Source organism: Crocodylus porosus, unplaced genomic scaffold (genome assembly GCF_001723895.1).
Source record: "Crocodylus porosus isolate Cpor-Errol unplaced genomic scaffold, CroPor_comp1, whole genome shotgun sequence".
NCBI classification, from domain to species: domain Eukaryota; kingdom Metazoa; phylum Chordata; order Crocodylia; family Crocodylidae; genus Crocodylus; species Crocodylus porosus.
This window is the reverse complement of record NW_017728946.1, coordinates 2056421-2069054: the sequence shown is the minus strand read 5'-3', so window position 1 is coordinate 2069054 and position 12634 is coordinate 2056421. Positions and strand designations below refer to the sequence as shown.

The 12634-nt window shown below is 45.3% G+C and overlaps 1 protein-coding gene across 5 annotated transcripts in view; it reads right to left on the bottom strand.

Annotated features, from left to right (window-relative positions):
* RALGAPB (Ral GTPase activating protein non-catalytic beta subunit) overlaps nt 1–7823 on the bottom strand; it is a 191889-nt gene extending 184066 nt beyond the window's left edge. For 4 of the 5 annotated variants that reach the window (XM_019550734.1, XM_019550735.1, XM_019550736.1 and 1 more), the window contains exons 1-2: nt 7592–7823; nt 6399–6601 (exon numbers count right to left, since the gene is read on the bottom strand). In XM_019550734.1, coding sequence (XP_019406279.1) covers nt 6399–6601; nt 7592–7777 — 389 coding nt within the window. In that variant the 5' untranslated portion in view covers nt 7778–7823. The remainder of the gene's footprint in view (nt 1–6398; nt 6602–7591) is intronic. The other variant, XM_019550739.1, reaches the window with a different exon arrangement.
* Nucleotides 7824–12634: the final 4811 nt, after the last annotated feature.

Here is a 12634-nt window from a genome sequence, read left to right as displayed (position 1 = left end):
AAAGAAAAGGGGAAACATGGTGCCCCTGCTGAATCAAGTGGGACCGCTGATAACCGATATTCAGGAGAAAACCAAACTCCAAAGCTAATACTTCAAATCAGTATTCCACCAGTCCAAAAAGGTGCGAGGCTGCTTGACAAGATACAGCATGATTTGGAGGGGGGGGGGGGGGCGGGGCAGCAATACCCTCCCATAGTTGGCAAAGACTTTATAAAGGGAATATATCTCGAGAGGCTGGATGTCAGCAGGACCCAATGAACAGCACCCAAGAGCGCTGAAAGAATTGGCCAACATTGTGTGACCTACGGCAAAGCTATTTGAGAATTCACGGTGCTCGGGAGAGGTCCCAAAAGACTGGAAAAGAGTCAGTGTAGTGCCTACCTTCAAGAAAGGGAGAAAGGAGGATCAACCAATTTGACCTCAATCCCTGGAAAAATGTAAATCAAAGAATCCATTATTGATAGGCTAACTGACAGCAGTATTCTAAACAACAGCCAACACGGCTTCATTGCAGGCAGGTCATGCTTGCCCAACCTCACTTCCTTTTGCGATCAGGTAACTTGCCACCTGGATAAGGGAAATGAGGCTGATGTCATATACTTGGATTTCAAAAGGCCTCTGACTTAGTCTCCTACAATGTCCTCATGATAAAATTGAAAATGTTGCCTCGGCTACTTTACAGTCTGGTGGCTAGGTAATGTGCTCCAAGGTAGGACCCAGAGCGTATTAATAGATAGAACTGAGTCAACATTGCAGCAGGTGACTAGTGGCTTCCCTCAGAGTTCAGTACTTTGAACAGTGCTTTTCAACATGTTGGTCAATGATTTGTATTCAGGTGTTAAAAAAAAAGTGCCCTGGAAAGTCTGAAGATGACACCAAATTATGGAGAAGTGTGGTCACACTTGAGAACAGGCTGGGGATATAGGCTGACCTGGACAGGCTTGCAAGGTAGGCAGATCAAAAACTGAAGCTGTTTAATATGAAGAAATGTAAACTGTTGCATCTGGGGAGAAATAATCCGCAACACACTTACAAGCTTGGTGGCACTACACTTGCCAGCACCACAACTGTCATGACCCCAAGATCTTTCAGACCACAGAAGGAATATGATCCACCAATGTGATGCCATAGCTGGCAGAGTGAACAAAACACTGACATGTAGATACTGTTAACATCCTTAATCTTGCTTGCTTGCTTGCTTGCATCTTCCCACTTGACTCTACCTTGGTGAGGCTGCAGCTGAAATACTGCGTCCAGTTCTGGGTGCCACACTTCAGGAAGGATGTGGAGAAGGTTGAGAGACTCCAAAGGAGGGCCACGTACATATTAGAGATCTGGAGAGCAGGTCATATGAGGAGAGGCTGAAAGACATGGGACTGTTCAGCCTGGAAAAAAGACGACTTAGAGGGGAATCGGTGGCAGCCTATCAGTATATAAAGGGCCATACATCAGGGCCTGGGGGAACTTCTGTTCACCAAGACACCCTACAGGACCTTAGGGGAAGATAAAAACCAATGGCCACAAACTGCTTGAAGATTGCTTCAGACTGGACACAAGAGAATCTACTTTACAATTTGAGTGCCTAGGGTCTGGAACAGACTCTCCCCAGAGGTGGTACAATCAGCTACCCTGAAGATCTTTAAAAAAAGACCTTGACATGCACCTTCCTGAGGTCATCAGACCCCAACAGTCTTTCCTGCCCAAGTGCAGGGGGGCCACACCTGATGATCTTGTGAGGTCCCTTCCAGCCTCTAACATCTACGAATCTACAAAACTGCAGAAGCAGGTAACCCGAAGGAAGCACAAGTAGGAAGGGGCAACAAGGGGGCTCTCTCATTCTTCCTGAGAAAGCAGGGCAGTCTGCTACTTACCTCAGACATCCACAGATGAACACACAGAGCCTGGGAAATAAGCAGAAAGAACTGCAAGTTCTCAGTCACAGAACTACAATGTAACTGGAATAAAAAAGATTTGGTGGGATAGCTTGCATGACTGGAGTGCTGATCAAGAGGGCAAGGCAGGGCAGAAGAGGAACAGGAGTTGCACTCTTTAGGTAAAATGGCTGGAAAATTGCTCAGAGGTACAGTATAATCTGGAGAAAGGCCTGTTGAACAATCTCTGGTTTAGGGTCAGAGGGGAAAGCCACAAGGGTGATGTCATGATAAGTGTCTGCTACAGACCACCAGACCAGGAAGACAAGGTGGATGAGTCTTTGCACAAACAGTTGGCAGAAGTTTCCCAATCACAGGCCCTGGTTTTCAAGGGGACTTCAAGCCACCCTGCCATCTGCTGGAAGGGCAATACAGCAGTGCACAGGCAACCCAGGAAGTTTTTGGAGAGAATGGTGGGGAAAACTTCCTGTTGCAAGTGTTGGAGGGCCCAGCTAGAGGCCATGCTCTTCTTGATCTATGGCTCACAAACAGGGAAGAATTGATGGGGAACTTGGAAACAGATGGCAACTTGGGCAGCAGCAACCAGGGGATGATCGATCCAGTCGAGGATCCTAAATAAAGGGTGGAAGGAGAGCAGCAAAGTCAGGATCTGGAACTTGAGAAACACAGACAAACTCACTCAGGGAACTAATAGGAAGGATCCCCTGGGAGGCCAGTCTGAGGGAAAAGGAGAGCTAGCTGTACCTTAAAGAAACCTCACAGAGGGCACAGGAACAAACTATCCCAATGAGCAGGAAGATTAGAAGCATAGTAGAAGACCAGCTTGGCTTAGCACAGAACTCTTCAGTGAGTTAAAACACAAAAAGGAACCTTACAAGTAGTGGAAATTTGGACAAAACTAGGGAGGAGAATAAGAGCAATGCTTGGGCATGCAGAGATGAAATCAAGAAGGCCAAAGCACAAATGGAGTTCCAGCTAGCAAAGAAAGTGAAGAGTAACAAGAAGGATTTCTACTAGTATGTAAACAAAAAGAAGAAGATAAGGGAAAGTGTGGGTCCCCTTACTGAAAGCAACCTAGTGACAGACGATGCAGAAACGGCTGAAGTACTCAAAGCCTTTTTTAACCTCAGTCTTCACAGGCAAGATCAGCTACCAGACCACTGCACCTGGCACCACTGTTTCTGGAGGAGATGAGCAGCCAACAGTAGTAAAAGAATACATTAGGGACCATTTAGAAGAGCTGGACATCTATCAAGTCTATACAGCTGGACACAATTCAAAGGGTGCTGAGGAAGTTGGCTGATGCACGTGTAGAGCCACTGGTCATTATCTTTGAAAATTTATGGACACCTGGAAGGGTACCAGATGACTAGAACATGACAGATATGGTGCCTGTCTTTAAGAAATGAGAGGAGATCTGGGGAATCACTAACTGTTCACAGCCTCACTTAAGTCCCTGGCGGGGGGGGGGGAAGCAGACATTAAAAAATAAATCAAGCAGCAGGTCCTCAAGGAATTCAGTTTTAAGTACCTGACGAGAAAAAGGTGATTAAAAGCAGTCAGCTTGGATTTACCGAAGGCAAGTCATGCCTGACCAACCTGATAACCTTCTATGACGAGATGACTGACTGTGGTATGCAAGAAAAGCAGTGGACATGGTACACCTCGACTTTCGCAAGGCTTTTGACACAGTCTCCCACAGCATTTTTGCAAGCAAGCTAAGGATGTCTGGGTTGAATGAATGGACTGCAAGGTGGATAAAAAAAACTGGTTGGATCATTGGGCTCAAAGGGTAGTAATCAATGGCTTAAGCTTTTAGTTGGCAGACGGTATCAAGTGGAGTGCCCCATTGGTTGGTTCTGGGGTTGGTTTTCTTCAGTGTCTTGATTAATGAACTGAAAGATGAGGAGGAGTGCACTCTCAGCAAGTCTGCAGATGATGCCAAGCTGGGGGGGAGTAGTAGATACATGGAAGGTAGGGCTGGGAGTCAGAGCAACCTAAACAAATTGGAGGATTGGGCCAAAGGAAGTTTCATGAAGTTCAAAAAGGACAAGTGCAAAGTCCTACATTTTGGACAGAGGAATCCCATGCACTGCTACAGGCTGTGGACTGACTGGCTAAGCAGCAGCTCTGCAGAAAAAGGAGCTACGGGTTACAGCAGACAATAAGCTGAATATGAACCAACAGTGTGCCCTTGTTGCCATGAAGGCCAACAGCATATTGGGCTGCATTTGTAAGAGCATTCATTGCCAGCAGAGCAAGGAAATGACTCTTCCCCTCTATTCGGCACTGGTAAGACCACATCTGGAGTACCGCATTCGGTTTTGGGCTCCCCCAGTACAGAAAGAATCCAGACAAATTGGAAGGAGCCCAACAGAGGGCAACGAGAATGATTAGGTGTCTGGGCTTATTTAGTCTGGAGAAGAGAAGACTATGGGGGGATTTAATAACAGCTTTCACCTACCTGAAAAAAAAGAGGATGTTCTCAGTGGTAGCAGATAAGAACAAGGAACAATGGTCTCACATTACAGCAAGGGAAGTTTAGGTTAGATATTAGGGTAAAAACCTCTCACTAGTGTAGTAAAACACTGGAACAGGCTCCCCAGGGAGGCTGTGGAATCTCCACCCTTGGGGGTTTTTAAGACCCAAGTATACAAAGCCTTGGTTGGGATGATATAGTTGGGGATAGTCCTGCTTTGTGCAGGTGGTTGGACTAGATCTTCTGAAGTCCCTTGCAATCCTAGTTTTCCATGATCACTAGCCTGGGACCTACATATCCAAAGTTATTCTTTTCTACGCTTCTAAAAGAAAACTGACTCCTAGAGGAGGAAGGAATGCTGTTCCACAGGAGGCTATAACAGGTTCTTGACCTTTGTATCAAGGCAAAGCAATTCTGGAACATCTCTCTTATTTATAGAAGCTCGAGGTAGTGCTTCTGACACAGTAATGGGGGCAATTTCTACACCCATAGTAAAAATAGCTGATGTTGTTGGTGCTTTGTAAAGCCACCAAAGACTTAAATGCAGGGGAGAAAGCATGATAGAGATTTCAGAAAGACCCCTACAGCAATTTCTTACCTTCCAACAATTGAGGCTGAGATTGAAGTATCCGATCGGCACCGATAAAAAGGAAAGTTAACATTATCAGCTTTTAATCAGCCAGTATAGCCGATAATGTCACGAATAAATGCCCTGTGCATGCACGCAGTTGCACAGGGCCAGGAATGCAGCCAGGCAGCTTGGAGAACAGCACCCTTCCCCTGCAGGTATGTCTGTGGAGGAAAAGGGTCATTGGGGGAAGGCAGATCAAGTGAGGGAGGGAGTAGGTCAGGGGCAGGCGTTGCCCAGCCAGGGTGGGGAAAGGGACCCTGGAGCCAGGAGTGTGAGAGCTGCAGGCAGCTCATCCATGGCACAGGGGTGGGAAGGGGGACGGTAGTTCCCGGGTGTTGCACACACACCCAGAGGAGGCATATGGGGCATGTGCCCCACCCCCCCCTCAGATTTGTGCGCAGGGTGGAGCCGGGCTGCCTGCTGCCCACAGCTGTCTCTCACCCCACCCTGGGGTCCCATTCACTGCTCTAGCTGAGCACTGCCTGCCTCAGCCCTATCCCTACTCCCTCCCCTAACCATGGGGGCCTCAATCTACCTGCTCCACACTCCTTCCCTCCCCCATGTCCCTTCCCCCAAACAGACTTGCCGGTAGGACACTGCTCTCCAAACTGCCAGGCTGCATTCCCCCATATCAGCTATAGAATAGGTATTGGCTGATATGGCTGATATAGCTATTGGTATGGGCCAAGAAAATCTTTATCAGTGCACCCCTACACTTCCAAGACTATTAAATATTTTTCAGAGTCACTACATTCCAGGATATAAGTGCTCAAGCTTGTAGGATCTATATTCTTTGTTCCTACATTTATAATGTTACAGTCAAATAAGGTTTATATTCCTTAACTGATTTTTGCATCATGTGCTTACCATTTCTTTAAACACAGAACCTTCAATGTTACCTTTTCCCAGTTCAACCTGAAGAATACTTTTTGGTTTCTTATTTTCAAAAACATACCCTCCTCCTGCAAACACACACAAACAACCTCCTGTCTGTCCCGTCCCCGCCATTCCTCCCACAAAGGAGGACACACTGATGTGGTGTAAATATTTTTTAATTCTGTTCTCCCCCACCCCCAGATAACTGTATCCACAGATATTTGGTTCTTTAAAGGTGCATTTAGAATTGTTAGTTGGAAGTCAAAGATCAATTTTTAATTAAGTAGTTCAACTGGTTGCAGCAACAAAAATTTGCAATTCAATACCCTAAGTTAAAAGACTCTGACATTCTAATTTCAGACACAACCATGTTTCGTAGCAAAGACAAACGGTTGTAATTTTATTTTTACTAAAGCAACCTCCTCTGGTTTAGCTACCATTTCTGCAAGAGAATGACATGACTGTGGCTAAAAACCCTGAAACGTCTTTAGTTTCTAGTTACTGCAGACTTGTTGCTCACCTTGGTATGAAGAGATTCTGTAGGTGCTTGAGAATACTCTGAACATAGAGATTTGGTTCCTTAATAACTGGCAGTGGAATAGACTCTTTAGGTAATACAAGAGCCATAATCCAGTCTGTATATACATCAACGCAATACTTCACAGTGTCGCCATCCAGTGGGAGGGTCAAACCATAACAAACCACCTCCATAGTCCATTTTACCTAGTCAAAGATAAAGGAAGTTGTTCAGCTATGGTGCATACCAGACAAACGCCTAGTGGTGCTAACAGAAACTGTCCCTTTCCCATTTTCAGCAATAACAACATGCTAATGTTCACTTTCAAGAAAATAAACTATTACATTTGGAAAAATCTCAAAAGCCACACACCAAGTTAGAGATCTTACTACTACTGAAAGAATTACCATGGAAATTGAAACAATATACTGTCCAATGCTATTTATGAACTTATTTTCAACCTAAAAGTCCACAAAATCTGTTATGTACTGTAACATTGTTAATTCTGCCTTGTGCTGCCATCTATTAATAAGATGATATATAGAAACCACAACAGGATTTTTGTCTTCTAATTAAGAATAAAAATATCACTCTCTGCTGGCAACTTTCAATTTACACCAAATTTAGGTTCACTTGCCAGCTTATTTTGACACAAGCCCTTCATAGTTTTAAGGGGAAAATGGCAAGCTAAATACCATAACCAACAGACAGATACTTTATTAATTTATCTTCATATTAAATTTCTAAGTACTTATAACATTGCAAAAATACTACCTAATACTGCAGATAGTTAAAGCAACATACATATATTGTACAACTGTGAAAAAAGGCACCATGGACAAAACGTCCATAGTTTGTGTCACTGGCAGAAAAGAAATATGAATAAACAGCAGCAGCTCTATTCAGATAAGGAACACATAAACCAAAGCAAACAAATAAATGAATGTACACACACTCCCCCCCACAAAAAAGCTACTTTAAAATTAAGAGAAAACTAATGGAATTACTTGTGTCAGAAAGAAATTAATAGCAAAAAGGCACTAACTGAAGACTGTATTTTCACTTCATAAAGCTTCTGGATTGTCTTCTTTTTTTAATAATCCAAGATAGGTCAAAAAACACTACACAGATCAACTAAATGGCCATTAGCACCTAAAAAGAAATAGCATAAAAAAACTTTGAAGACAGACACTTACTTCTTTATCTGTTTTTAACAAACTCTCACTCCCAGTTGCTGATGGCATATTTAAGGCTTGCCCAAGGGGACGCACCACTGAATTTGCCACTTCTCTCCCCACATTTTCAGGATAGCTGTGAAGTACACTAGTATGACCCTGATCATTTTGAATGACAAGATGCAGGGACCTCCACTCTGAGTACATATTGCCTCTACACTACAGAGGAAACACCTGAAAAAAAAGAGAAACCTAATTACTTAAAATGTTTATGCATAAACCAAGAAAACTGAGGCTACATAAAAAAACATTATCAGCTGCAAATTAAATAAAATGTAAATGAATGCCTATGAAGATCTGGAAATGAAATAAATAAACCTGTCCTTCCGCCTTAAGAAGTCTCTAATGTTGCCCAGTGAACCAGTTACATTGATTATGTGCAACATTTTCAGAAAATCTAAAGTAGGACTTCAGGTGTGAGTACCACTTCAAGTACTCTCTCTTACTTTATGGATGTCACAATTACTCCTGTTCCTCCCCAGCTAAAATAGAGACAAAAGAAAATTAGAGTCAGGGTGTTGTGAATGGTAACCTGTAACTTGTGTTAATGGCTCTTAAAATGGAAGCATCCATACATTAAGACAAGAAAAGACAAGGTTAAGTACCCTCTGCTCCTCTCAGATATAGTCATCTTCACACCAGTAATTCCTTCAGCTGTTACAGATCTTGTGTTGCAGTCATTCCACTCTGCTCCACAGAACTAATTTACCTTGGGAGCAGTCTCCCAGCATCCCAGGAGCCACTGTAGCAGGGAGAGCTGGCAGCAGAGGTGCCCCAAAGGTAAGAATCCCCCACTTTCCCCTGCATGCTCTGCAGGTTCCCTCCCCTCCTGCTCCCATTCTGGGCTCCCCCACCTCACCTGTTCCCTGGGGCTCACAACCCTGCCCCCTCCCCTCATCCCTTGCAGTTCACACTCCTCCTGCCCCTCAGGGCTCACTCACCCCCATGTTTCTCAGGGGCTCATCCCTGCCCCAATCTGCTCCCTCTACCCAGCTCCCTGCTTACCTGTACTACCACTGCAGAAGAAAGCAGAGAGGGAGAACCCACTTGCCTGATGCCAACACCACCAAGCCAACTCCACCATGACTGCTCTCCAGGCAGGTGAGTGGGGAACAGCTGGGGGAGTCACAGGGAGACAGATGAGTGGGTCCCAACCCAAGATCAGGACCTGCTCATCCACTCTTCCCCATGGATCCCAACATCTTCCAGGGGTCTGTACTCAGCTTGGAAAGAGGGAATAGTAGTGGCATCAGGCAGGTGGGTTCCCCTTCCCTGCCTATTCCGGCATCAGGAGCACAGGTTAGTGGGACGCTGGAGGTGGGGACTGGGGGAGGGGAGGGGGAGGAGAGGAACTCCCAGGGGACAGGAGAGCAGGTGAGCCCCAAGGTGCTGGGGAGGGGGAAGGCAGGCAGGCAGGCATGGCCCTAATCTGGGCCAGGGGGACTGGCAGGGCCCCATACTTGGAGTCTATACTACCTCAGAGAGCCAGAGAGCAGGGCAGGCATGGAGCAGACTTGCAGCTCCTAGCCATACCTCTGCTCACTAGTCTTCTAGGAGCAGGTCAGTGTCCTGCATGTTACAAAGGGTATTAACCCTGTGACTGCTCACAGCATATGCAAACTTTAACAGAGCCTAAAATTCCTCAGTTAGCCCATGCCAACTGTAATGTCTACCAACCCTCAGTCTCTCTCTGTGTTACTTTTTCATGACAGAATCAAAAGCTGATAAGCCTTTATAAAATGTAGAATCAATATTAGGAGGCTTGTAATTCTTACTTTAAGAAACTTTCACAAAAAGAGTTGCTTTTGCAATTGTTACTGGCGAGACAAATCTCAGACTTCAGAAACAGAGTCAAATAACAACACATTAACAGCTATCCACAGGTGCCTTTCCTGAATACCCCACACTTTTGAAGATCTGGGCTATCTTGCTTTCTGAATTTCCCCCGTACTGAGCTTTAAAGTTACAGTGTAAATAAAATAAGTCTCAAGCAATGTCAGAAATCCTCTCATCCTCCTCCCCTCAATAAAAAAAGAAATCTTTCAACAATATAATGTTTAACATGGGGACAATTTCACAGCACAGTTTATGGTCATAAGATCCTTAAAAGTAGACAAACTAACTCACCTGTCCAGAAAAAGAGAAACAGTAAATTCAGGTATAGCAAGCAAGAGTCCCTTTTTTAACATACTAAACAAAGTGCATCAGGAAAGAGAAACATACCATTTGAAAAGGTGAGTCTACCACGTAAACAACCTTGTCTATTAGAAAAGGCCTACTTTTGTACCATTATACCAGTTATACCAGCATATATTTTACCATCTTATATTTAGCACATATTATATCATCATATTGTTAAAAGAAAACAAATTTGTCCAATTGTTCAAATGCTGGCCTGGCCCAGCAGGTCCAGATTACAACCCTACCTCTGCCAGGAACACTCTGAACAAGTTAGTTAACTATGTACCCAGGCTTCCCCATTTGTAAAAGTGATATTATGTTTTGGTGCCCTTGACAGTGGTGTTATGAGGGCATAAACATTCAAATATAATTATAATCTCCAGATACCGTTTACATGAAGGTTTACCCATACAACTAATTAATAATAAACCATAATAAAACTAATAAACTTTAATGTAAACAATAATTATAGTAGGAATACTTTCTTCTCAGCTTAGCACAAACTTTAAAGCTAGGGACAGACATTCAAAAAGTCTGAGCCTGAATTGATTCCAGTACTTTTTCCTGGCATGGCCAGGCCCCAGCAAGATGCTATGATTAAGGAGGGGTTCCCCCACTTCTGACCAGGGCAGCACGGAATTGATAAGGTGTTATCACCCCTAACTCAGTGTTTATCACCCCATTAAGAAAACAGAGGAACATCACCAGCCACCTGTTGATTCTGCTTTTGTACTATCTGTTCTGTGGCAGCCTGGAGCCAGCATGTGGTCTGCTAGCTAATACACAGACACCTCTCAGCAAGGTGGGGATGGGGGGAACTCCTGCTTAGCAGGGAGTGGTAAGAGGGAACAGCCTGTAGTCTCTGCGGGAGCTGCAGCCAGGGAGCAGAGAGGAGGGGCCAGCCATGCTGCAGAGCAGAGAGCCCACTCCAACCCAGACAGCATGCCAGGATGCTGGGGGAGTCCATAGTATCATAGTTGGTAGGGTCGGAAGGGACCTGAGCAGATCATCAAGTCCAACCCCCTGCCATGGCAGGAAAAAGTACTGGAGTCAAACAGCCCCAGCAAGATATTCATCTAACTTCCTCTCAAAGACCACCAGGGTAGGAGCCAGCACCACTTCGCTTGGAAGTTGGTTCCATATCCTAGACACCCTCACTGTGAAGTAGCGCCTTCTGCCGTCTAGTCTGAATCTACCCTCTGCCAACTTGTGACCGTTATTTCTAGTCACTCCGGGTAGTGCTCAGGGGAACAGGGACTCCCGCAATGCCTGCTGGCCCCCTCTGACTAGTCTGTAACAGGCCACTAGATTCCCCCTCAGTCTTCTCTTCTGAAGGCTGAACAGGTTCACGTCCCTTAGCCTCTCCTCGTAGGGCCTGCCCTGCTGCCCCCTGATCACACAAGTGGCCCTCCTCTGGACCCTTTCCATGTTGCCCGCATCCCTCTTGAAGTGTGGTGCCCAGAACTGGACACAGTACTCCAACTGTGGCCTGACCAGTGTTGCATAGAGGGGGAGGATCACCTCCTTGGACCTGTCTGAGATGCATCTGTGGATGCCCGACAAGGTATGGTTGGCCTTCCTGACTGCATCCCCACACTGCTGGCCCATGTTCATTTTGGCATCAAGACTGATTCCAAGATCCTTTTCTGCCTCTGCACTGATGAGAAGGGAGTTCCCCAGCCTGTACGTATGCTGCTTGTTCTTCCTCTCCACGTGCATCACCTTGCACTTGTCAGTGTTGAAACCCATCCTGTTCCCATCCGCCCACCCCTGTAACCTGTCTAGGTCTGATTGCAGCCTATTCCTCCCTTCTAGCGTGCCCACATCCCCCCCACGTCTTAAAGTGTCATCAGCAAATTTGAACAGGGTGCTTTTTACCCCCTCGTCCAAGTCACTGATGAAGATGTTGAACAGTGTGGGCCCAAGGACTGAGCCCCAGGGAATCCCACTGCCCACAACCCTCCAGATCAAAAATGACCCATCCACTACCACTCTCTGGGTGCGGCCCTCCAGCCAGTTAGTGACCCATTTGACTATGTAGGTGTTGACACTACAGCCCCCTAGTTTTTTAATGAGAATGGGGTGAGAGACAGTGTTGAAGGCCTTCCCAAAGTCCAGAAAGACTACGTCCACTGATACCCCTGCATCTAAGGATTTTGTGACCTGGTCACAGAAGGCCACCTGGTTGGTCTGACAGGACCTGCCTCTAATGAACCCATGTTGGTTGCCCATAAGCATAACTTCCCCCGCTGGCCCCTTGCAGACATGCGCCAGGATATTTCTCTCAAAAAGCTTACCCAGGATCGAGGTAAGACTAACTGGCCTATAGTTTCCTGAGTCCTCTTTCCTCCCCCAATTTAACTTAAACCAGCAAGGGGTCTGGGACAGACATTGCATAAACTGATTTGACCCAAATTAGTTAAGTCCTATTAGTACATTCAACCAGGCTTATCTCAAACCGATTTTAGCCATTTGCAAACTGGTTTATGTGCACTAAAACATGTTCTGTTACAAGTTTAAAACTAGTTTTTGATCACTTAAACCAGTGTGTGTGCAGTGTCTGTCACTAGCCAAATTGACATATGGCAGTCCAAAAAGGCAAATATAACAACTAAACTGGTTTAAATTTATACTTTGTTATAGTGAAAAACTTCCCTATGCAGACTTAAATACTCAGGCTACCAGCTTAAAGAACACAGAAACCTTCAAATTCTAGTCTTTCATTCTGTATTGGAGGAGGGAATGACATCCCTTCTGCAGCATCCAATCTCCCTGGTAGCACAGCAAAATAGCAGTGGGCTTCTTCATCCCACCAAGCTTCTG